The following is a 26,728-nucleotide window of genomic DNA, read 5'->3' on the forward strand; positions in this document are numbered from 1 at the left end:
ATTTGAAATGAGAAAGTCTTCATGGTTTGTTATCGCATTCAATGATTGCGTTACTTTCGTTTGCTATATTAATGAAAGGGATGCAACTTCGAAATTCATAGAAATACCAAGAAATACTAGAATTCTATAAGCATACAAACAAAAGCAGTACTGAACGTTTTTAGAAGGAAACTATTCCAGTTTTTACTATAAACGCGGAAATACAACGTTCTTGTATTATTGATCCATACCACTGAAATAATGATCCATACCGGTGCAACTGTCAATTGTCATGTCACTATTGTCACTTCGTTTCGTTTAATGAAAACAAAAAAGCGTGCACCACAACGGATTACAGCAGCGCGCGTAAATTTTTCTGTGCCTTTGTAACTTAACGAAAGTTAGTGAAATTACTCTTAACTTAACTACGAAAAATGGATGAAACAGTATTATTTCCCTCGCCTAACTGGTTCCAAGTGTCAGGTTTAGCGGTGAGCAACGACGGTTGGCTAGCTTACGGCGGTCCAAGCAAAAGTCTTTGTGTCTTGAAGCCTGTGCCAGCTGATGCGAATGGCGTGGTTGAAGGTGCCGAGCAATATACTGCATATGTCTTGAACAGAGCACATCCGGACAAGTAAGAACTTTAGTTTAATTACAGTGTTCCACTTTAAATAGCAGAAACATTGCTACTGTCTTTAGTGAGATAGATTTGATATAGATTTATTTATTTTATTCAGGATTGTAAGTGTCGACATATCACCTGAGTGGCCAGAGAAGAAGCTGGTGCTGACGGGAAGTGCTAGTGGCTCTGTAAAACAATGGAGTTTAGAGGATACAAATGGAGGAATAAAATTCAAATCCAATCTTAGTCATGACATCCACGCTCATGAGAAAGAGGTACCTATTGATTTTGTATCTTTTTTTTAAGTAATTACTTAGTTAAGGGTTTTGTAACAGTTTATAAGGGTAAATTGCTTAAAATCTACCCTCAATAAATAAAATAATTCTTACATAATAAAAGCTGTAGCTATAGTTCGTTTTTTTAGCATTAAAAAGAACTTTAAAGAAGGCAAGCGATCTTGACATGTCTTTTAATTGAAAAATGCTTTTTAAAAATCAGTAACTATTACTTATGAAAGCAGAAGAATATAAATAAAATAAGATAAAAATATAATTCATTTATTTCAAGCTACAAGGCTCATAATTGGTTGTCAACAAATGTCAAAAATAATTATTTAAAAATTCCTATTAATTAATACCAAAGACATATGTAACTTCGTATAAGACGAATAAAGTCTAAGGAAAAAACGTGCCTCGGAATTGAAGCAAAAGTCATTCTCGAATAGATGGCGCACACACCTTTAGCCTATCCTCGGCTAGATGGCGTGACGACACCGTTTCATATTTAACAATTTTAACACATAGATATCAGTGAATGAACATGGATCAAAATGATATAAAAATAATAAAATCATTTTTCCATATATATACATGTTTTGATAACTCTATACGTTTTCATTTTGAGTTTTAGTTGTGTGTCGATAGATGGCAGTAAATTTACAGTGACTACAAAATTTACAATGACAGGACCCCTCTATACTATCTATTCTTTTTGTTAATACTAATAAAATAAATATAAACAAAAATTAAAATTAATAATTAAAAATTAAAATTGAATTTAAACTATTAAAATTGGAATAAATTAAACAATAAATAATACAATAAAAGCTACAAATGACTTAGTCCTTGTTTTTTTTATCCTATCCTATCCCAGTCTTAATTACATGCCTGTCACAGCAGTGCATGATCTAAGGACAGTCCAGTCTGTCCGCGATCATCGCCAGGACTGTGTTGGGGCTGGCTCGCACCCGCTGGACCAAGGACAGATAAATGATCATATTAGATTCATAATTGTTACATATTTGCCGTAACTTATTTTTAAAATGTGTTTTTCAATTAAAAGACACATCAAGATTGTTTACCTTATTTCTAATGCTAAAAAAAACGAACTATAATATAAGGTTATGTTACTTATAGATTTTATCTTATATATTTTGCTGTTTTGACAGGAAATAATTGGTGTTGCATACAGTAATGAAGTGTATGCTGTAACAGTGGGCAGTTTTGGTAACATTGTTAAATGGGACCTAAATGCCAATGTGGTAAAAACATTCAACAACATGTTAAAGACATTCAAGCCAACATGCATGGCCTGCTCCCATCACAACATACTAAATGTGGCCATTGGTACCAAGCAGGGAGTTCTGTTTGTGGTGGATTTGAATGGTAAGATGGTTTATAATTGAGACTATTGTATTTAATAAGAACTGTGGGAACTGTTCAACAGTCTTGAGTACCATTTTCCCTCATACTTTCAATATCAGTAGTTTTTTGAAGCTCATTATAACAAAATAAAATAAATTGATGATAAATAAAAGTGTATTAAAAAAAGATAACATTAAAATGTTCTAGGTTACTATTTATATTACAAGACTGAAGACAGATTTTTTTAAAAGTACCAAATATATTTTTAATATGAAATAACACATGCCCAATAATTATGGCAAAGTCTGTATCTATGCTCTAATTCACTTAAATACTAATAGAGAAATAACTGGCAAAAAACAAACCCAAAACATGAATTTATGATTATGTGTCTATTACACATTATATTATATTTAATTAAATTATTTTAAACATAGGTGCTGGCAGCCTTATCTACAAAGTTCGCAGCCAAGATGACGAAATCATGAATGTGAGCTGGTGTCCCCAATATGAAATCCAAGTTGAGAAATCGGTAGACAAGTCCCAAAGAACTGGCATTGTTACTGAAAAACCTAACAAGTCCAAATCAAAGAAGGGAGCGGCTCAGAAAGAGCCTCAAAAGTCTAGTGCCTCTGATAGAATGGAAAGAATCAGGCAGCAACAAGACATAGAAGAAAAGAATACTTCTGGAATCAAAAAGGATCTTCCCCAAGACAGTTTTGAAGATTTTGTAGTTGTTCCCGAAGATGACATGTTTGATATCTATAAAGACCATGAAGCTGATGAATTTGGGCACAAAAAATATGAACCGGAGGATATACTAGTAAAAATCAAGGAACCCAATGAACAGAATGATTATTTGGCTGAATGCTTGAAGCTTAAAGATGCTATACTAAAGAAAAATAATGAACCAGAGCCCTCAATAGAGTCCTTAGTAGAGGCACTCGAGAAAAGTGATATAAACAGTGAAAGTGGTCCAAAAGAGTTACCTAGTGGTAGTAAGGTTATAAGTGAGTCTAGTCAAGAAGATACCAGTTGTAGTAGGGAGGAGCAAGAGGAATCTAGTGCTGTGTCTAGTGTGCACATGCATAAGCATTTGTTAGCAACAATTGGGAAACATGGGTAAAGATTTTTTATGATGTTTAGATCGACAAATCAAATCATGGTTTTTGTGAATCTTCTCAAATATTCTCTATTTGTTGTACTGCTTACATACTTATTATTATTATATACTCTGCACATTTTTATAGTTATCTTTAACATTCTTCCAGTGGTGTTCGCATCTGGTCAAAGACGGGCAAGCTTGTGGCCAGCTGCGCCTTGACCGCCGGGAAGCAGCAACAAGGCCGCTTTAGGAATTCTTGGGCCACACTGGCTTGGTGCCAGCCTGAGTTGCTGCTGATAGCTGATGGGAAGAACCAGTTGTTGGAGTGCAACCCACTGAAACCTGATTGGTAAGGCTATTTCCTTAATATTTGCTGAACACTTTTTTTTTCTATACTGTTAACAGTGTTTCTTGTGATTCGGTCAAATTATGCTGTTTTGGACAGCACTGCCCGCGCCGCCGATCGCGTGCGTCCAGTCCGCGGCCTATCAGCTGGTGATAATAAGGGCAATGAAGCCACCATTGTATACCAAGCATCCACCTTTTTCTATAAGAATTAGAATATTTATTGTATACATGAATGTAACTGTTACATTATTTTCATTTTTCTGATTGCATTTAGGGAGTGTACCCTATTCAATTTTGGCAGTGACTTGGGTGCAACATGTGAATGAGTTCTGTATAGATATCGGGTTCATTAATGTAATTTTTTTGCTTTTTTGTAACAGCAAGAACAAGCTCGTAACGAAGCTGGTTCACACTCTGCATAAGCGTGGGTTGCACTGCGTGGCCACCAACGCTTGGCGGGCGAACACCGCCGCGCCCGTCGCTTGGAGCGTGTCGCAGGACCGCTCGCTCGTCCGCTACAGCCTGTGCGACCGCTCCACCACCGTGTACAACACCTGTGGGGGCTTCGTCTACAACGTGCAATATTGTCCGTATGATGTCAACAAGTAAGTACCTAACTAAATTAATGACGAAACCGCACTTTGCCATTATTGGCGTCGAACCCTAGCTTATCACCTAGAATGTGGTCCAGAACCGCTCACTAGTAAATTTGGCGGTACTTCATAGATAAACAGCCCTCTTTTCCAGTTGAGTCCAGATCTGTTACACCAGTGCTGAAAGAAAAACATAACAACGTTGGTTATTATTATCCCTTTGCTGTGAAACTAGCCAAAATTTCTACAGGAATCATGTTTAGGATCATTATTATCATTAAACACGTTGCAAATGCAGGTGTTATTCTTGATATATTTTGTTTTGTGTTACGATTATCGATGCTAGAAACTGGAACAAGTTAGTAAGTTAGAAAGACTGACAATACCCATAACGCTTCGAGAATAGTCATTGTTGTAAATGGTGCTAAATATTATTATGATGATTATGTGTCACAAGACAATTATCACTTTACTCCTATTTATACTAAACGTAATATTGGACTTGCCTGAGTGACCGCCGCCAAAAGTAGATAAAGCATAATAACTTTGACTAGTGTAGGCTAAATTTGTATACTATTCTTAGGGTAGCGGTGAGCGTAGGCGACGGTGCCGTCCGCGTGTGGACGGCCGAGGAGGCCGAGGAGGCGGAGGGCAAGTTGTCGGCCGGCCGCGTCGTCACCTACTGGCAGCACGTGCAGGGCAAAGTGCTCACCGTGGCCTGGCATCCTACAAGGGAGAACTTGCTGGCGTTTGGAACGGCTGAATCTAGGGTAAAAATCAAGGGCCCAACGTTTTCTGTTCTCTTTCACGGCGCAGCAACTAGTATCATTTCTCTCTCCTCGCTCTTTTAAAAATGCCGTTTGTCAAAAAAGGACAACCATACTGTTGACAAGATGGACTTCAAATCAAGTGTTGCCTTTTTTGATGCGCCCAGGCTGTGTATGTGTGCATAAAAGCGTATATGTGTGCTCTTTTAGGGATGTGAAAAATCGATTTTAATCATGTTATATATCGATAAACGCTACACAGCGGAACGAAATAGCGATTAATTGAAGCTTCAATATCTTCGTTAAACATGAACATAATTGAAATGCTAATGGATAATGAATATATTATAATGTAATAAAATAATTCAATTATTGCGGAACACATGTTTTAGTAGGTATTTATGTATTTTAATTAAATATCTGAACTTTCCCTTGGTTCCCTGCTGGGGCGTGACGATAAAATTGTGATCTGATAACCACAATAAAGAATAAAAGCGTTTTTGTTCATTTTAGGTATCGTTAAACCTTTGAAGTAAAATTAAAATTGCAAGAAATGTCGATAGTTTATCGATATGACTTTATCGACATGGCTACAGCAAGGTGGGCCTCATTGTTAATCGTACACTAAACAAAAGTGGCAACAGTGACAGCTCGCTGAGACGGGATCTCTATATATTAAATCTATGGTAAAAATCGACGTACCTACTATGCCGAGTAGGGTATCATTGAAGGGGTTTGGAAATCATTCGTCTATCTTAATTTTTAGCAAGCAGTAACGTCTGCGTATGATTTTATTAAGCTTAGAATAAATTTTAAAGTAGAAAATCACTGCCTTGGTTCGTCTATCATTTTTAATTTTGAATAGTAGTAGTAAGCATCCTCACTATCGCCTGGAGTAGCAACCACCCGGTGATTCCCTTGGACGTGTGCCCAAAAAGCAGTGCAGCCTGTGGGCCAGCTATACTCAGCGAGCATACAATGCTCTACGAATACAATATAACAACGTTTTCAGGATGCTAATGGGGCTGCCACGTCACTGTAGTGCGTCCCGAATGTTCGCGGAGGCGCACACAGATGACTTTTATGCAATTATACGCAACAGATCGGCGTCACTTATGCAGAGACTGTTCGGCAGTACCAATGGCATCCTGCACTGGAATGGACTGCATGTGGCAGCCACAGATGCTGAGAAGTGGTGCATTTAGGTTGCCTAGTTATATTTATTTTTTAGTATGTAGAAAGGTTTATTATTAATATTTTGTAATTTTAATGTCACTAACCTTAATTAATTTTAAGATTTGTTGTACCTACTAACAATATTATGGATCTCTGGAATTGAAATAAATAATTGAATTGAATTGAATTGAAAAACCGATAACTCTCGGGTCGCAGGCAATGATAGACGATGACTGGCGGGGACTGCCGAGTAGCCCTCTACACTATCATCCACGCCAGTCATCGTCTATCATCGCCGGTAGTGTAGAGGAGTCATAATGTTTGGTCGGCCGTAGGTGGGGCTGCTGGAGGCAGGCACGGCTGAGCGTCCGGCGCGCGCACTGGGCTCAGGGCTGGCGGGCGGCGTGTACGCGCTGGGCTGGGGCGCCGCGCGGCTGTACGCGGCCGCGCGCCAGGAGCTGCGGGCCTACGCACTAGAGCGACCAGACGAACGTAAGCACTGCAGGCGAACCTCATTTTTAGGATAATACTCGTAATTGAGGGCTAAAATATCGATATGGGTGAAGGGCCAAAAATATGCACATCATCTTCCTCTCGTTGTCTTGTTTTTTTTTTGCCACGGCTCAAGGGACCATCTGAGATCTTAACTCTAGTTTCCTTAGGTTAAGATTACTCCGGTTTCCTTCACGGAAAAGCGACGGGTAAATATCAAATGATTTTATCTTACATAACGTCCGAAAAACTCATTGGTACGAGCTGGGGTATCAGCCAAAAAAACACAATAAATAGAGTCCCTTTTTAACTTCACTTGTCTTTTTTAAAGCAAGGTAAGCTAGCTTTGTTAGTAGTAAGTGGTGGTAAATTTGAAAAATGTAGGCACGATGGTCTGATCTTCCATACAAGCATTACAAGCGCCTGTTCTGCTGACAAAATTGGCTTTCCAGAGTATTTCATCCAGTAATCCGATCCGTACCGGAAGGCGCAACGTGGGTAGACCCCCCACAAGGTGGACTGACGACCTGGTAAAGGTCGATGGATGCGGGTGGCGCAAGACCGGTCATTGTGGCACTCTTTGGGGGAGGCCTATGTCCAGCAGTGGACGTCCTCTGGCTGATATGATGATGATGATGATGATGATCCGATCCGTAACCGACTGCTTATGGTTGTTGCAGCCGGGACGCCGGTGCCTGTGTCGGTGGAGGGCGCGGCGTGGGGCGTGAGCGCCGTGCGCGTGCGCGAGGGCCTCATGTGTGTCGGCAGCGACGCGGGCGGCGTAGCCGTGCTCCAAGAGCAAGGAGCCAGCCTGCTGGCGGCGACTTTCGTCGGCAGGTACCCATCATTTTTTTATTTTTTGAAAATTGATAACTGTTTTGAATGTGTCACGGTTAGTTTCACTAGACTTAATATATCGACCGGACTTATATGGATCGGGACCGGGGGTGGGGGACTCAATACTCAATATCTTTATTGCGAATAAGAAATAGTCCATGCAGTAGTGGATACACAGTATCAAACCAATTAAAACAGAAAAAAAGTAATAAAAAAAAAACAAAAACAAATATATAGAAAATAAATAGCACATAATAAAATTGATAATGTCATTTCGATAAGAATAAAAATGAATAATTATACAGATTAATACAACACATCAGAACTCGGAGTAAATATCTATGGAGCGGCCATTAACAGGCGTTCCCCTCTGCAAAAAGTCCGCGGCCGCCGGTCAAGGAGGTTATATAAAACTAGTTGCCACACGTCATACGCCATTCAGCAAACGTCAGTCTAAGCGGAATGATAGGAGCCGAAAATGCGGAATTGCAGCGTTTTCTCGTTCAAAATGAGATCGAAAACGTCTAGTCTACAAAAAGAACACGTTTCTTATCATATGTAGGTACTATTACATCTAAATATTATCAAATAGTGCATTAACTTTGCAAATAACTAAAAAACATTGTCAATCTGACAGTGATACCAGTGATATGGTATTAGATCTAATTTAGGGTAATTCTAAAGAAGACTTTCTAAATATTATTTAGGTACGAGTAGAATTTCTAATAGGAAATATTATGCGAAACTCTGCGTAGGGGGCGCGACTACCACAATCCATCACAATCTGGGGGTCCGCCGCGGAACACGAAATATTAAATTTCGTTATCTAACTCTAACCTCTCTATCACTATTGCATATTTGAGCGATAAAGAGAAAAGAGAAAATTTACTAGCTAGCTTAGTGCTACACTCTGGCGGCAGAACATTGCAGTAATACGCCCTATTTGCGTTGCTTTTTGTTATATAATTTATTTAACACATTATTTTTATATAACACCTTAGTTTCATATCAACCTAATCTATTTAATCAAATAAATAGATCTATAAGAATAAAGAAAAGGGGGACGGGGGATCAAAAAGTAGTCGAAAACATCTCGCGTGATTTGTGCACAACCCCTAAATAACGTAAAATTACCGATAGACTATTTTTTGAAAATTAATTTTTCCTTTAGTGTCTACATATAGCTGGTCAAGCAGATCTTGTCAGTAGAAAAAGGCGGCAAATTTGAAAAATGTAGGCGGGAAGGGATATCGTCCCATAGAAAATTTGAATTTCGCGCCTTTTTTACTGACAAGATTTGCTTGACCAGCTATATATTTTTATTTAACATGTCAAATATTTTATTAATTTAAGGTATTTACGGCTGTCACTTTCCATAAATAGGCACTTTTAATTTATTACTCTGGTATCACCGTACCAATATTAGTGATGGGACACTATAAAAACCAATATCGGTAATATCGATATAAACATAATGAATAATATACAGATGGTCATGATGCCTAGCGAACACCCGCCATATCGTGCTAACTTCAAGGTGTGATATTCCTAAGCAGATCGTGAAACGCCGGCATGTCATGTTCTGACTAGTGATCACCAGCCATACCGTGCAAACCTCAACATTTAGGCATATCGAATAAGTAGGATGTCCTACATTTTAGCAAATGATAACCATTGAAATGGCTTGACAGCCTACTTATAGTACGTGTTTGGGTAGCGTATGATTTTAGTACCTACCTAGCACCTACGCATTCTGCTCCAAATGCCACATAGAATGCAGCACTAGCAGTGGCAAAAAATGCAAAAGGCAGATTATTAAATGGCGGAGTTTCATGATATGCCTAGGAATATCTCGATATGCCCGATTTTACGATCTACCGCCGATATATATACTAATTATCCCCTACTCAATATCCCTTAAATGACATCCTATGGCCGCGTTCCATCTCTGTCATCAGATCTGCATGCTCAATAGGATATTGCATTGCTTTCAGAAGTAAACCAACATGTAAAATATTAACTAATGAACTGATAATAAAAAATCATTCTATATCAGCTTGCAAGATTCGCCCTAAACAAATTGACAAACTATTAGAACAACATCTAAAAACAATACAAAAATTGAAAGTTAGTAAAATGCTGGTAGAAAGACTTCATCAATCATCATCATCAATCATCAACAGCCTACTCTCGTCCACTGCTGGACATAGGCCTCTCCTATTGCACGCCATTGAGCACGATTTGCGCCAACTCTGATCCAGCTCTTGCCAGCCGCCTTGCGAAGGTCATCGCTCCATCTAGTCTGAGGGCGTCCTACGCTACGTTTGCCGATGCGCGGTCTCCACTCCAGAACTCGCCTACCCCAACGGTTATCGGTTCTACGGCTAATATGACCGGCCCACTGCCACTTCAGCTTGCTAATCCGGTGGGCTATGTCGACGACTTTAGTTCTCTGACGGATGACTTCATTTCGAATACGATCCCTCAGAGAGACTCCGAGCATAGCCCTTTCCATAGCTCGCTGAGCGACTTTGAATTTATGGACCAGTCCTACCGTGAGTGTCCACGTTTCGGCTCCGTATGTCATCACGGGTAGGACGCACTGATTGAAGACTTTTGTCTTCAGACTTTGTGGGATTGATGACGTGAAGACTCGACGCAGCTTCCCATATGCTGCCCAGCCCAGCTGTATCCTTCTATTCGACTCTTTCTCGAAGTTGTTCTTTCCTAACTGCAGTATTTGCCCGAGGTAGACGTATTCCTGAACAGCCTCGAGAACAGCCCCTTGTACTGCAATAGGTCCCGGAGCAACACGTTCGTTGAACATAGCTTTCGTTTTGTCCAAATTCATCCGGAGACCTATGCGTTGAGAAGAATCAGCTAGACCGGTCAGCATATGCTCTAAATCCTGCAACGTCTCAGCCATGATGACGATGTCGTCCGCAAATCGCAAGTGTGAGATGTATTCGCCATTAATGTTAATACCATGTTCCTTCCAGTCGAGCGTTTTAAACATATCCTCCAATGCATTTGTGAACAATTTGGGGGAAATCACATCCCCTTGTCTCACACCACGATGCATGGGGATAGCCTTAGTCTGCTGGTTTTGGACTTGGACGGCCATGGTAGCTGCGTTGTACAGACATCTCAACACTTGGATATATCGCCAGTCGACTTGGCATCGCTGCAGGGAATCCAGAACAGCCCAAACTTCAATGGAGTCAAAGGCTTTCTCATAGTCCACAAATGCTAAGCACAGGGGCCGATTATACTCTTCAGTCTTCTGTATAATCTGCCGCACTGTGAAGATGTGGTCTATGGTGCCGTATCCTCCTCGAAATCCGGCCTGCTCCGGTGGCTGAAATTCGTCGAGTCTTCGTGCTAGGCGGTTCGTGATGACCCTCGAAAACAGCTTGTAGATGTGGCTTAGGAGCGAAATGGGTCGGTAGTTCTTCAATAGGGCCTTATTTCCCTTTTTGAAGAACAGCACGACAACACTCCTACTCCACACCTCTGGAGTTCTCCCATCGAAGAGAACGGCGTTAAAGATGTTCTGGAGCTCCTTCAGTGCAGGTTTGCCTCCCGCTTTCAGAAGCTCAGTTGTAACGCCGTCCTCGCCGGGGGCTCTTCCATTTTTTAGCTGTCTGAGGGCCATCTCGATTTCGTCAGTGCTGATTTCTGGCAAGTCTTCGGTAAAGTGGCGGATCAATGTGGCTCTAGAATCCTCATTTTCGGGATCTGGTTGAGATGCATGCGAAGCGTATAGCTGGCCATAGAAGGATTCGATTTCAGAGAGAATCCCCGACCGGGACGATACAACAGCCCCACCAGTTGTGGTCAGCTTCGTCAGGTGGCTTCTTCCAAGGGACTGGACAAAAACTTTTGACCCCCGATTCTGCTCAATCGCTTGCTCAATGAAGCGTGTATTGGCGCACCGGAAAGGTAGAAAGACTTGATATTGTAATATTATTATAATTGATAAAAGCAGAAATTAAAATTCATTGTCAATAAAATATCGACAATATTATCGGCGCGTCCCTCGCACTATCTAGGTTTACTTAGAACTGACGTCATCTCGTTCACGGACAGGGTTGTCTGTGTTTGTTCTTGTACTTGTGTGAATATAGTTTTTGCTAGTGTTTGATAATTTTGTCGTGTGCGTGTGTAGCGACGCATGCTAAAAATGCATTAGTGTTAACATTATTTGTGTGCGTTACCTCGTCCCCCGCGCCAAAAACGACAGAATTTTTCAGATAGAAATTAGTGCGCGTCTCTACTCCATAGTTATTTACTCCGAGCATCAGAAGATTCTACAAACAATAATAATAACAGTCCAGAACAATAAAAATCAAGATAAAATAAAATTAGTGCAATTATAAGGTCTATGTTAATCAAATATCTTACCAAAGTATTCGTCCAGGTTATACGTAGGTTGCCCTGAAAGTTTCGGGAATTGGAAAAAATACGCGTTTAAATGAAATAAAAGTACTTTTATTGTTTTTCAAAGTATTCTCCTTTGTGTTTAATGCACTTTTTCATTCTCTGAAACCAGTTTTCAAAACAGTTATTGAACTCTGAACTGGGGGTTGACGAAATGGCCATTTTATAAGCGTGGACTGCTTCTTCCGCGGTCTGAAAACGCTGACCACGCAACCGATTCTTTATTTTCGGGAAAGTAAAAAAATCGTTGGGACTTAGGTCGGGGCTGTACGGAGGATGGTCCAGTAATTCGACTTTTTCGCCCTTCAGATAGTCGTTTGTTTTCTGAGCAGTATGAGGGCTGGCATTATCATGGTGTAGTATAATACGGCGGTTAGGGTTATTTTTTCGCAGTTCAGCAAAAACAATCGGTAAACAAACGCCTATATACCAATCGGCATTGACAGTTCTTCGATCTTCAAGAGCAATAGTCGCCACGTGACCCGATTTGGAGACATGAGAATATTTTTTTATGATAATTCCTTTTTTTGGTGCTCATTTTCATCGGAAAATTGCTCTGTCAATTTTTTCTTCTTATATGATCTTAGAATATAATTTAGCGTAGAGGGTAAGAAAATCCAAAAACAATGCATACCCAAATTTATGTATTTTAGAACTATTAAAAACTGAGAGTGGAAAATTTCTCAGCCTGATTTCTTTTTAAATATATACTGAGTAGTCACGTATACACTTAAATCCAAAATATCCAAAAGAAATATCATCCAGGACACCGAAATTTTGGAAGCGAAGATAAATCCATCCCGCGGTTACGCAATAATGTACCGTCTTCCTTTAGCAGTTTAGTGCAGATTAGCGTCCTTGTGCTTCTAGCGGGACGATAATCCTTCGCTACATTTTTTAAATTTGCCGCCTTTTTCTACTGACAAGATTTGCTTGACCAAGTATATTTTACAAAAAAAATATTGCAGCAGTGGCAACATTGTAGTAAGTTTTTTTGGTCTTGAATTACGTTTTTTAGTATAGAAAAGCAGCAAGCCGCCACCGTGCACCGCCGGGTAGTATAGGGCGAGGCGCGGCGCGCGCGCGGGCGGCGGCCGGTACCGCTCACGCACCCCGCTTGTACTCCACTCCCTACACACTGTTCCCGTTATGTTTCGTTTTTAATACGCTCGTTATTTTTTTGGATGTTTTTATAGATGAATGGAAAGAAAACTGTGAACTTAATTCAATAAATAAAATGGATAGAGAAATTTTCCACAGCGAGTAAAAAGGCAATTTCTGAAAATAGTATAGTTACATGGGAATTTTTTTGGATTTTCATTTTGTAGGTATAAAACGGCAATAAGCTGGCATTCCAGTGAAAAAATTAGACTGAGCAATTTTCCGGTCCAAGACACACCAAAAAATTATATTTTATTAATATTGGTATTTCTGCTGGGATATTTTTTTGGATATTTCATATATTGTTGCAATACGTTACATGAATATGTCCGGTGAAGAAAGTTTGAACGGAGCATTTTTCTGTAAAAAGATATTAACGATTTGAGACTTTAGGTATTTACTTTAATTCTATTATTATTATTCTTTGGATATTTATACAATACTTATTATTTATTGATACTTTATCATACTGTAAAGTTTTTTCTGGCTGAGGAATTACTGCGGGGTCCACTACCTTTATTTACTACATTATTACCCGTGAACAAGATGCATGTAACTGCGTCGAAATATCGGGAGCTCGGTACAAAAGGTAATCACGGTTCATATCCCGGTCGATATAAGTGTAGTGAATTGATATCTGGTCCTAATTTTATAAACCTATGAGTTATAATTTAATGAAATTACGTATTTTGTTTTAGTAAAATGATACACACCATCGAATGGCATCCACAGCAGACCTCCTTCTCCAACGAAGAGTCTCAACACAAAAATTTAATAGCAGTGTGCTCACAGGACAAGGCGAATTCGGTCGTTATATTGGAGTTTGTCGATAAAGAAGGTACCTAAGTCACTTATAGGTTTGTGGGCTTAATTGTACATTATTTTCGAGGCGGGAAAGATGGCAATCACAGGCTAAGTAATAAAGTAACGTTAGTTTTAGTGCTTTTTTGCCAATCTGGAAGGAGCAACATATAAAAAAAGAAAGTTTTTTAATAAAACACTTGAAAATGCAATAATTTTAAGAAAATCTACCGAATCCTCCCTTTATATAATACTAATTAAAAGAGTCATACTTCTTAACGTGTTACATTAGTGTGCAACTCACAAGCGATATATTTTCCGTCAGGAACCCATCCGAAACTGGTTGAATTCAAGCGGCTCACCGGACACACGAACACGGTCCTGCAAGTGGCTTGGAGCCCGCATCATGAAATGAAACTGTTGTCCACTTCGCACGACGGCACCGTGAGGGTAAGGCGGCTCTCACTATACAAATGTATATCAATCTCACTCTCATAATAAGGCTGTAATAGGGAATATTACGCGAAACTCTGCATAGGGGGCGCCACAACCACAATCCATCACAATTTGAGGGACGTTAATCTAACTTCTCTATCACACTTGCATATTCGACCGATAAAGAGGCAGATAACTAAATTTGTAAACAAACAGCCTTGATGCATCAATGTCAGATTTTATTATCTTTGAAAACTTGTCAAAAAACAGTATAAGGCACAGTATGTCTAAGTTACTCTATCTGATGGATGTCTATGGTTTACGATAGGCGCTAGTGCTGCACTCTTGCGGCAGAATATTGCAGTAATACGCCCTATAATAATCGTATTCGTACATAATAAGGTTGTGTCATCCCAATCTTCTACGTTTACGCTTTATAGAGTTCTCAGTGACCTTCGGTCCGTCTCATTCGGTATTCTCGTATATTTAAGGCTTATCTGGCATAGTTTGACTTCATTATCAATGGCCACTGCATCCCTGACGGATGATGGTTGCAAGGCTGTGTCAAGAGCGGGTGAGACGGCCAATGCATTTCGGCTTATGGCTATACAAGCCTATCGCTGCACGGCCCTTCTTAACTTTGCAAACTCAAGATCTCTTAGCAAAAAATAAAACCTTTTACAACTCCTACGTTGTTAGAACATAATCAACATTCTTATTTGGAAAATATTGGCCTTTTAAGCAGTTTTATTTTTCTATATCCGGCATTTGTAAATGATAAAGAATTACGAATCTACTATTGTTGTTTCTATCTTTAGAGACAGCAGAATATCTTATATTTCTAATAATTTCCATGCGTTAAACAATAATCTTGGAAGAGTTTCGAGTTGATATTCCTTTCCAAATTACATTAGAATTAACCCCTCTAGTCCCAGCCATAGACAATATGAAAAATATCTAACTCCTAGGCTTATTTATTCGTACATTTTGTATACGCGACGCGTATGCGATATCGCGGCCGCGGGACTTGAGGTAAAGCATTATGTTTCCGGTCAGGTATGGGACGTGGAGGCGGGCACCTGCATGTCGATATTCGGCGGGCACGGCGGCACGGCGCTGGGCGCGGCGTGGGTCGCACAACCCTCCCTGCCGCACCACGTGCTGTCGGGTGGCGCCGACTGCTGCCTGCGGCTGTGGGACACCCGCCTACACCCCGCCGAGGCCTACCGAGGTATGTCGTGTCGTCTATACTCGACACAATATCTATACACCTGTGTGTCGATATTCGGCGGGCATGGCGGCACGGCGCTGGGCGCGGCGTGGGTCGCCCAACCCTCCCTGCCCCACCACGTGCTGTCGGGCGGCGCCGACTGCTGCCTGCGGCTGTGGGACACCCGCCTACACCCCGCCGAGGCCTACCGAGGTATGTCGTGTCGTCTATACTCGACACAATATCTATACACCTGTGTGTCGATATTCGGCGGGCATGGCGGCACGGCGCTGGGCGCGGCGTGGGTCGCCCAACCCTCCCTGCCGCACCACGTGCTGTCGGGCGGCGCCGACTGCTGCCTGCGGCTATGGGACACCCGCCTACACCTCGCCGAGGCCTACCGAGGTATGTCGTGTCGTCTATACTCGACACAATATCTATATGTATAGTTGCTATATAATCTATTTTTTAATAAAATGCAAGGAATCGAATGGGTGGTACCATTATTTTTTTCCTTTTTGAAAGTTAAAAAAATTAACTTTGAGGTCGTGTCTTTTTTATCATTTCCTAAACAAACTCGACTGGTTGCACTTCTATTCATAATCTGTTGCATTCAGATGCACGTCTTGATGCTTATCTGTGTCGGGGTTGTCATATAAGTACATAGTACTTAGTGTTAAAATAAATTAGTTTTTTAAATAAGGGAATTCTGTGTGAAGTTTTATTCTGGACCTCTTAAGCGGCCCAGCTTTCCACTGAGCTAAGTTCAATAATTAGGTGTCACATTAGGTAAATCAAGTTAGAGGTTCACACAGAAGTCACGGGTTTAGATTTAGCCACAAACTATCCTTAGGCAGGATTTTAGTTATTAATAAAGTTCTTTAATATAATTTTTGTTCACCATTTAACTCCAAAATAGGTTCCCACAGCAAGCATTTTAGACACCACATTTTTACAGTTTAATTTCACTTTGTTTTCTGTGCTAACGTGCTATAGCTTTTCCTGGACAAGCCGGAGCTTTGCCTTTGCTTTCATTTACACACCATAAAAATAGCACATTTCACATTTATTTATATGATAAAATACTAATTTTCTATCTATTTAACTAGATTTTGTTATAAAATTCAACATGTGTCATCTCAGTCATATCCCTATTTTGTGAGTAGAAAATGGCAATTATAATTGACTTTGCCGCCCTATCAATTTCTACTGACATATTGGTTTGCCAGACTATAGCTGTGCGCGTTTTAAACTGTCAACTTACTGCTATTTTATAACTTCGAAACGTAAGTTTGGATTTACACCTAGGGTTACTGTCACATTCACAAAATGAAAGCATACCAAAAGTCATTTAAGCCGCGTATTCTATCAGCACAGCGCCCTCTAATTTTAATACTCTCAAATTAACAAGTCTAATATATTCATATCTCGTAACAGAAACGAAGGAAGAAGCGCCTAAGAAAGACAAGAAAAAAAAGAAAGACAAAAAAGAAATCAAAACTGACGCCACCGAAGACACAAAAACCGCAGAATCTGAAAACAACGGTTTAGCAGCGACGTTAGAATCGAAAGTAAAAATATCGAAGAAATTCTTACTGCCAACGATCACAAAACAGATGCAAAAGCCAAAGGCAAAGGGAGCCAAGAGGATGCTGCTTAAGTATATGGTGAAGAAGAATTTGGAGACGGCAGTAGAGGAGACTGAAGAATACGATCTCGATTATGTCAAGATGTTCGGTAATTCGAAGGAGGTTAATGAAGTGTTTGACATGGAGAGTAAGTATTACGTCAGTTCAGCGATACGATCTATGTTCTTTCAGCGATCTGAAGGGGATTTTAGCCGCTGCCAAAAAATTAAGGCCACGCATCCCCGTTCTAAACTGCCAAATATACGTAGAACTTTTACTAGCTTCAGTTTTTTTACCGGGACGCCCGACAGAACAATTTAAGACCTCCACAAGCTTTTAAGACTGACGTCAGACAAGCGGTACATGAAGTGCGAACTGATAAAACATAATGATTGCAGTGGAGCACCACCTGCGCTCGGGCAACACGGAGTCGTGGCTGGTGCTGTGCGTGCTGCGCGGACACATCGACGCGGCGCTGCGCCTCGCCGCCGAGCGCGACCTGCTCTGCCCCTACCTGCTGAGCCTCGCGCCCGGCGTCTCCTCCAAGTGAGACCGTACTACACACACACACACACACACACACACACTCGCGAACACCCTGCTTTGCCTCTAGCCGCTTAGCCTCCTCCAAGTGACACATACTAGCGGGCGCATCGACCCCTATGTCCCATATATCATCACAACTATGAAATATTTACTTTTCTCACACTGCTTCTCAACGTTGAAGCGCGGTAACTGTGTGCATCCCATACATATTAGTTACATACCATTTTCTTTTGATTGACAGAACGAGATACGAGATTTTGACAATGTAATCGTAGTACGTCGTAGACGATATTCTACCGACTGCGCCAAATGATATGTAGGTACATATGTAGAGCCACATAAAGAAAATTAAGATTGCCTAAAGCCGTGTTTTACTCTGAACTAGCTTCGGGTAAGCGTTTGACTTATAGCATATCATGTGAGTCGTGGGAGGCGCTTGCGACTCGGAAATCGGGCTGACGAACTGCGATCAAGACTGATTGGTCTCCACGTCTTCGTGTCGCCATGAACGAATACATCTGGGAGGATGTCATTATCATCATATAGTACAGTGGTTCCCAAAGTTGACTGGGCTCAGAGCTCAGACCCACCTAACAAAAACTGCCAAATTGGGGACCCACCTCTTAAAAATGGGGCATAACATATTATTGGTAACGCACATTCCCTAGTAGTTTCAGGGCCCACTCAATAATCGCTCTCGACCCACCAATGGGTCGCGTCGCGACCCATCCCATAGTTTGGGAAATGCTGATATAGGACATCATTATTTCGTTTAAGGTTGAAAACACTCATAATTCTTTGTTTGATTGCAGGTACTGGAAAGACGCGTCTAAATCATATTTGGCTCAAATAGATCGACTCGTCGCTAACGGCGAGGAAGATAAATTAGTCGGTAAGTGTGATGCCGAATATAATGTCACCACAGACTGCGATAACAAAATGTGGACGTAATACTTTATTCACGAACTTAACATGTGGAATTAATAACATAAATGCCTATATCCTATGGAAATATAACTCTTATAGTGGCACGTACTAACTTTGCCACAAATTAAGTCTGCCCAAATAGCGAGCACCTACACGAGTACACGTATGGGTTATTACATGAAAGCAGTTTAAATCTACTATTCGTATAGAACTCGAACTATGTAGGTTTCCAGATGTACATACTATTTAGAATCTATGAGCTTTTTGGACTAGACTTTGCCCGCGTTTTCACCTGGGTAGAAATCTGGAAGCAGATCCGCACGCCGCTCTGGCGGTCTAGCATGAGTTGCGTTCTCGCGCGCGACTCCATACATGAAGCGCGACTTCAAGTATGGACTCGTGCGCGAGAACGCAACTTATGCTAGACCGCCTGATGTCGTCTTCGCTATATACTCTATCTCGCTCACAGCGGAGTGGGGTTCAGTTTCGCACCAGTGTGATAATGATAACTGATCAAACGTTTTTTTTTAGTGAACAGGAACTATGGCGGGCCCTTGTACCGCAAGGTGCTAACGCTGCTGAGCCTCCAGGACGTGATCGGCGCGGTCAAGACGCTCGTCGAGAACAAACTGTACAAGGAAGCCTACTTGCTGTGCCGGATCAGGTATCCACTACTAACCATTATGTAGGAAGTAGGACCATTGTCCAACATTTTTCCTAATTCAAGTTTAATTACGCGATTGAAACGGGATAAGATAAATTGTTCGTCTCTTTTTTGCTACTGCTCGACGGTTAGACAGAAAAATGTGTTTATTTGATTGCTAGAGTTAGAGCAAGCTAAGTTGGCTGCGATTTTGATAGCCCATACAGTCTGTACAAGTGTTATTTTAAGCGTTAAACTTCTATGAAATTATGACGTCCAAATAACACTTGCACAGTCTGCACTATCAAAATCACTGCCAACTTAGCTTGGTTTAACTTTAAATAGATAGAAATACTTATTATATTATTTTATTGTAATCGTCTCGTAGATTAAAATTACCGGTAGGTACAGTCGAAAGTATTAATTTAGGACCCATTTTGTACCTTGTCACAGCGACAATAGTATGAGGTCTATTGTCACTGTGTCAGGCGCCCGCACCTTCCCCGCCACCCTTAGTCGTCCTTCCCCGTCGCCCCCGTACCGCGCAGGCGAGGACTCATTTAAGCGGTCGGTCTATAGCGACTTTCATATTGATTATCACTGTGACAAGGTACGAAATGGGTCATAAATTTAATACTTTCGACCGTACATGCATAATAATGGTAGACACAAACGAACAAAATGATATATTTACGCCGAGGGCGTACATTGAACCCAAAACGCAGTGAAAATTCTTGTGCTACCATGTGATTCATTATCTATTTATATAATAATGTTATTTTTAGGTATATGGACACGATTGGAGACGAAGTCCTGGAGTCGTGGGCCAAGAATTGCCTCCAATCCGGCGTATTCGACATGGCTGCTGTTTGGTGAGAATGAGAACACTTATAATATGCTTGCTTTGCCTTTGCCTTGGACTCATTTACCTACTTTATATACAATTTTGAATCTTAGGTGATTGCTTATTTATACGTTACGAAAGTTTTATGACTGATCAAAAGTTCTCTTGATTTCATGACGCGAAACCTCTAAAACAAAAAAATGTCGAAATAGGCCTAGCCGTCTTCGAGATATTTGGGAACATTTCATACAACGAAAACAGAAAAACTCGATGATAAGAAAGCCTCTTTTCTTTATAAAGTTTATTAAAACGTGTTTTGTTTGCAGCCACCTCGCTTCAGGGAATCTGCTGGAGGCGGCGACGTGCCTCAGCAAATGCTCCGACGCGGACAGCCTGCGCCTCGCCGCGGAGCTCGCCCGCGCCGCCGGCCAGACCATCCTCGCCGACAACCTCATAGGTACATATCACTCATAATTCTTGTATCATATTAAATTAGAGGTCAAAAAACTGCGGCATTTCAAAGGTATAATTGCTGCTATTCAAGACACCCAAAAAATGTGCACCCAAGAGTTCTTGGATCACTAAAATCACCAGTTGTGGCTCTTTGCGGTTCAAAAACCGGTCATTTTTACTGGGGGTGGCTCTTCAAAGTGTGTCGACTCCTGCCCTTTGCCCTCCTGTCATATGCCCGCCAAACACTTTTTAACATCTGTGTTCCTGTAATTCCGATACTAAATACATACATACTTGCTGTGGCTGCTGGTTTTCTACATGCTTATGTTGTGACAACTGATAAAAATCTGAAGACGTGATTAAGAATCATTGTTGCATTTTTAACCATGTGAACGCCACGCCTATCGTGTGCCACGCGTCATTGTGAACCTTGTCCGAAAGAACTAAGGTTGATATTGGGCTGTAGTCGTGCGCGGCAGTTGATGTATTTGCGGGTCAAAGGGTTAATGGTGTTTTATAGACATAGAAAGCGTAATTTGCCAAAATAAAGCGCAACACTTTCTTTACTACATGAGGTGGAAATTGAGCCTAAATAGGTATATAATTTGGTGAATGATTTGTAATTTAGCTTCCTCGATAAATTTGTTTCTTATTTATTTAAAAGGCAGGACGCTGAACACCCAGGACGTAGCGACGGAACTCGACAGGCTACTGCCTTCCAGGGCAGAGTTATTCTTGCGAGAGACGCAGCGGAACGGAGGCCAACCTAACGGAGATGACGGCAACGGGGGGGATCATGATGAATAGGTAGGCTTTTAAAATACACCCATGGCGTCTAGAACGCGAACTGCATGTACACCCAGCTGCAAAAGTGCACGGTCACAAGAATGAATTCCTTTTATGTGTTCATGCAATTTTGAAGCTCGCTGACCTATGTCTATATGATTTCTTAATATAAAAACTTCTTAATATTAAGGGAGATTCTGCCGTTTTACTAATGGATGTTGCATTATAAGTCATGGTACCTAAAGCAAAAAGAGTGTCATTTGCTTTTTATTACGAAAACGAATACAATGATGTTATTAATATTTAGCCTGTCAACGAATACCTAGACTAATTTCAATTCAGCATCGAAAATAAACAGGGTAGTCCGTCAAGAAAGAGTAGATAAAATGGGACTAAAAGCGAACCACAGTGGCTACCAGCAACAATAAAATTCTTGTAAGTTGTTAATTTCATTTTTTTATTTATTATTTATAATTAAAATTAATGTCTACTCTTTCTTGTTGGATTGTATATAAACATAATAAGTGTTAATGTGCCCCATCAACTGTTATTCTAAGGCAAAAGGTACCTCTATCGATTGTTAATAATTGTTCTTATTAACAAACGACAAGGTACAATTTGCCTGAAAATGTAGAAAATATTGAGCAGGATTCAATTTTCTATTTTATCTACCTTTGTTGAAAACATATGCATATTGTTGTATTGTTAAATTTATGAGCTTGTGGTATGTAATTCATGTTAAACTATTAAGGCATTGTTTAATGTTTAAGTTTGAGAATAAAGTAATGTCTGTTCTCTCAATTGAATTTTATTGGCTTTGTTTTGTTGGCAACCTTTGTAGTGCACGGGTAACAAGTAGTGATTATTATATTCTTTGGTAACAAGCAATCACTGACCATCTGACACTGCCCGTGTTTAGTTTCTTTTATGATTAAAAATACATAGGTACTTAAAAGTACAAAAATAGCAGCGGCTGATTGACTCACGTTTGATTAGCAAACGCAATGAAGGAACTTTTAAAATGCCCATGTGTTGGTTGGGTATAATATCAGTAAATATGGGAGAGTCGGTTATATCTTACCAGCCGCGTAGCCAAGATGCCGATCGCTTACGCTCCGTAGCGATCGAAACGCAACTGTCACTGTCGCACTAATATGGAAGAGTGATAGAGAGACATAATGCTTTTCGTTGTCGAAGCGATACCGATTGTAACCTTGGCTAGGTCGGCAGTTTTTACTTAAACGTGGATATTTTTTTTGAGTTTTTTATAAATGTGTTGCGATTCTCTGATTGTGCATACCTATTCAAGTTCAGTAACTGGGATAATTGTATAGGGAGCTCGGGTTATTTTATACGTGCGGTATACTTAAAAAATAATCTTTTACGAGGAGAACTGAATACCGATATGTATAAGAAATTAAACAAAGTTATGATATTAAAATATTTATTAACACAATGAAAATAGTACATTGGAATAATTCAAATGCAAGTTATTAATGTGCGTCAAATAGGATTAATCATAAAACATTCATTGCCATTATCAATGTAAATTAATTTTGGCAAAGTTACTATGAAATACTCAATTATATTTATTAGGGATGCCGACTTTAGGGCAGGCACCTTAAATCGCATTGTTGTGCTGGATTCATTTCGATGTCGCCACCAGATATCAGAATACAATAGGTATTGTTTGTGGGATTGGCGTGTGCAGTGACGTATTCTAGAAGCAAAAAGAACCATAGGGGCAGCAGGCTGCGAGCTTTGGACGGCTAGCTTTAAAGGCTAATCTTAAAATACGCTCCTGGACGCGCTTCGCTACTTCTTGAAAATAATGTGAAGAAAGTTAGGAGTAGTTCTATTTACAATTAGTTCAGAATTGTGTGAGAAAAAAGCGAGTATTAACGTTTTAACCGCCGTAGTCTGATATATAAGATATACAATATCCAGCTTATTTCGCAGTAGTTTTATAAATAAGACAAAACTTCGTACCGTTCACGAGCACGCTCGATGAAAAATTCTAAACGGTTAAAAGGTTAATAACTGTTATAAACTATTGTCGTTGAAACAGACCTACAAATTCGGGAAAAAGGCGACAGAATTGTGGCGGCAACATAGACTAACAATTTGTTAAAACGTGGTTAAAACCAATGGCTCATACGAATATAATTGTTTTACTATCTCATTCAATAAAACGTCAGTGTGTTGCTTCCAGAGCATTCTAATTTACGTTAACACAGTTTAATTCTAGGCACATCAAATTAAGTACGCTAATATATTAGTAATTATTGTACCATTTAAATACAGGTCAACGGACTAAATACTACAATTACATAAAGGTCCGACCACACCGCTGCCATAAAACGGTTCCGCACCGTCAGCGTATTTTAATTAAGCACTTTAGCAGTGGTGTGGCCGAACGTTAATATCTACAATGGCACCGACTCGTTCTAGACACTTCAGTCAAAGCAATCACAATAAATTATACTAGCAGATCGGTTCGTGCATAGCAAAAATGCTTTTGGAATGTCAATTAACATTCAGTCTTCAACTTAGAAATTATTTTTAATTATCGATGCATGACGGGATAGCCTCATATTGTTTAAGCTTCCCAAGTATAACACATCAAATCATACATTATTAATATTGAAACATTGCAAATAATTTGTCATGCATACACCGTGTTTTTATTGAATTCCGTTAACTTCGGGGTATAGTTAAGTACGTTTATAAGAACTAAATGGCATAGTTAACTTTCAAAAATAAAATTTTTTTTTGTTTTCTTTTTTGTTTTTTTTTTTGTTTAAAAAGTAATTAAATGTAGCATATAGCGTTGTTGTAACACGGGCATTACATTTAACTCAACCAAACAATTGAAATCTGTGACATATCAATGTCATTTCATACATCAATCGACCGAGATTGTACTTAAGTTTAGTAGCAAATGTATGAACTCATTCTAAACACTAATCAATATGTAAGCCGGCCCTAAGGCAAGTGTACACACTTGTAGAGGCCTTATAGGAAAAAAATAAATTATGGATTATCTCCGAAATGGAGTTAATTAGAATATCGGTGTCTTTGAGAAAGTTACTTGATTTAAGCTCAGGAATGCACCCTTGAAATTAACGGAAATCAAAAAAAACACGGTGTATAATATCAATTACAAACGTGTTAATTTTGCTACTTCAAATTACGGATTAAAATGTAAAATATGGACATACCAAAATCATACTAAAGATATAATTGCTAGAAATGTACAAACGCGGCAAAGGGCCGCAACTGAGTATCATATAATTAAGTTTGTGACTAAAATGTGAAATAAATACGACGAGGCTATAGTAACTCGAAATGTTGTGCGACAAAAATAAAATACTGCATAAAATAAAATAAAAAACTACACTAATAAAATACTGCTACTGATTTATATTTGAACGAATAGCTTCATTTCTTTTCGTTTATTCACAATAAACAACTTTGCCAGAAGATATTCTCAACTTAATTCGCAGCTTCTTGAGTCAGGAGCCTCGAACCCCGTCGTACATACTAAAAGAATGGGCGCCTTTGACGCAGACATTGGTAAAATAGTAACATTTATTTTGTTCCAACTATAATACTAAGCACCATAATGCCGGTCGAGACTCACAGTCTACGCCAGCTCCGCGGGGTCATCGTTCTCGCGGTTGGACTCGCCGAGGGGTTTGCCTCGCTTCTTACAGATGGTTATTAACTTGGCGTTCATCCTTTTCAGTTTCTGGTTTTCTTTAATTACTTCAGTTAAGTGTTGGTTCTGAAAACGTAATAGAAAAAGAAGACTTTATTTTGATTATCATTTAAAGCGAAATACGTCGGGAAAATGTATAAAGAGTAGCTAATCTGACAAGGTAAGGGATATCATCGGCTACTATTTCATAGCAATCTCTTTCAAAAAACCAGCCAATTCCAAAGCCAACCAACCAGTCGGACACGCGCACGAAGGGTTCCGTACCATTTACGCAAAAAAATGACAAAAAATTACGTTTGGTGTATGGGAGCTCCAGCCATAGCGGCAACAGAAATACATAATCTGTGAAAATTTCAACTGTCTAGCTATCACGGTTCATGAGATACAGCCTGGTGACAGGCGGATAGTGGATTCTTAGTAACAGGGTCTCGTTTTTAGGGTTCCGTAGCCAAATGGCAAAAAACGGAACCCTTATGGATTCGTTATGTCTGTCTGTCTGTCCGTCCGTATGTCACAGCCACTTTTTTCCGAAACTATAAGAACTATACTGTTGAAACTTGGTAAGTAAATGTATTCTGTGAACCGCATTAAGATTTTCACACAAAAATAGAAAAAAAAAACAATAAATTTTGGGGGTTCCCGATACTTAGAACTGAAACTCTATTTTTTTTTTCATCAAACCCATACGTGTGGGGTATATAGATACATATATATTGAGGTTTCTAATATCATTTTTTTCTAAACTGTATAGTTTGCGCGAGAGACACTTCCAAAGTGGTAAAATGTGTCCCCCCACCCCCCACCCTCTGTAACTTCTAAAATGGATGCTGTTAAGCAATAATGTGTCAACCCATATTAATTTTTCAATAAGATGTCAACTCAAAAAATTGACGCTTAAAGTTGACATTTTATTGCAAAATGGATGTGGGATGACTCATTTTTGCTAAACACCATCCAAATAAGAGAATGATAAAACTAAAAAACATATTATATGATGTACATTACCATGCAAACTTCCACCGAAAATTTGTATGAACGAGATCTAGTAAGTAGTTTTTTTTTAATACGTCATAAATCGTAAACCGCAATTTTATTATGTTACTTGCTGCTACGGAACCCTTCATGGGCGAGTCCGACTCGCACGTGGCCGCTTTTCACCCTTTGGGTACGGAACCCTAAAAAGAAGTCGATTCGAGTTGTCAGTCATCGTCCCTATTTAACAAGCTCGTAGAGCGTAACTGAGTGGCCCTGACGCCCCTGATGTAGACGGACCTGCACGATGGCGCTGCCGGTGGCCACGAGCACGGGCGGCGCGCGCAGCTGCTGCTCCAGCGCCTGCTTCTGCCGCGACACCGCCTCCAGCGCCTGCAACAAACACTAAACAATTACGCCCGACCCGAATTGCGGAACCATGCTGTGTCTCACGCAGCCGGAACTATCCGAACGGCGTATATTATACAAAATGGGGTTGGCAACTGCCAAAGCTTAGCATAGATGGCGCCATTATAGCTTGCACCTTTTTCTATGAGATTTGTCTTAAAGGGCTGGCATCCAGGGCATAAAATTCCATT

General features: G+C 40.0%; 2 protein-coding genes across 2 annotated transcripts in view; one reads left to right on the plus strand and one right to left on the minus strand.

The window, feature by feature from the left end:
- The first annotated feature begins 288 nt into the window (after nucleotides 1-288).
- Nucleotides 289-22,186, plus strand: LOC134806539 (gem-associated protein 5-like). The gene is made up of 19 exons (XM_063779838.1): nucleotides 289-613; nucleotides 717-876; nucleotides 2,049-2,265; nucleotides 2,682-3,366; nucleotides 3,516-3,698; nucleotides 4,078-4,302; nucleotides 4,874-5,060; nucleotides 6,569-6,725; nucleotides 7,406-7,562; nucleotides 13,862-14,001; nucleotides 14,290-14,414; nucleotides 15,456-15,630; nucleotides 17,047-17,385; nucleotides 17,636-17,783; nucleotides 18,596-18,675; nucleotides 19,242-19,374; nucleotides 20,139-20,225; nucleotides 20,524-20,654; nucleotides 21,315-22,186. The coding sequence occupies exons 1-19, from the start codon at nucleotides 414-416 to the stop codon at nucleotides 21,455-21,457; spliced, it is 3,672 nt and encodes a 1,223-aa protein (XP_063635908.1). The 5' UTR covers nucleotides 289-413; the 3' UTR covers nucleotides 21,458-22,186.
- Nucleotides 22,187-24,107: 1,921 nt separating this feature from the next.
- LOC134806540 (kinesin-related protein 4-like) overlaps nucleotides 24,108-26,728 on the minus strand; it is a 49,718-nt gene continuing 47,097 nt past the window's right edge. Inside the window, exons 27-28 of the mRNA XM_063779839.1 lie at nucleotides 26,430-26,522; nucleotides 24,108-25,223 (exon numbers count right to left, since the gene is read on the minus strand). Of these exons, the coding sequence (XP_063635909.1) occupies nucleotides 25,083-25,223; nucleotides 26,430-26,522 (234 nt within the window). The 3' untranslated portion in view covers nucleotides 24,108-25,082. The remainder of the gene's footprint in view (nucleotides 25,224-26,429; nucleotides 26,523-26,728) is intronic.

The sequence above is a fragment of the Cydia splendana genome, chromosome 3, assembly GCF_910591565.1.
Source record: "Cydia splendana chromosome 3, ilCydSple1.2, whole genome shotgun sequence".
Taxonomy (NCBI): domain Eukaryota; kingdom Metazoa; phylum Arthropoda; class Insecta; order Lepidoptera; family Tortricidae; genus Cydia; species Cydia splendana.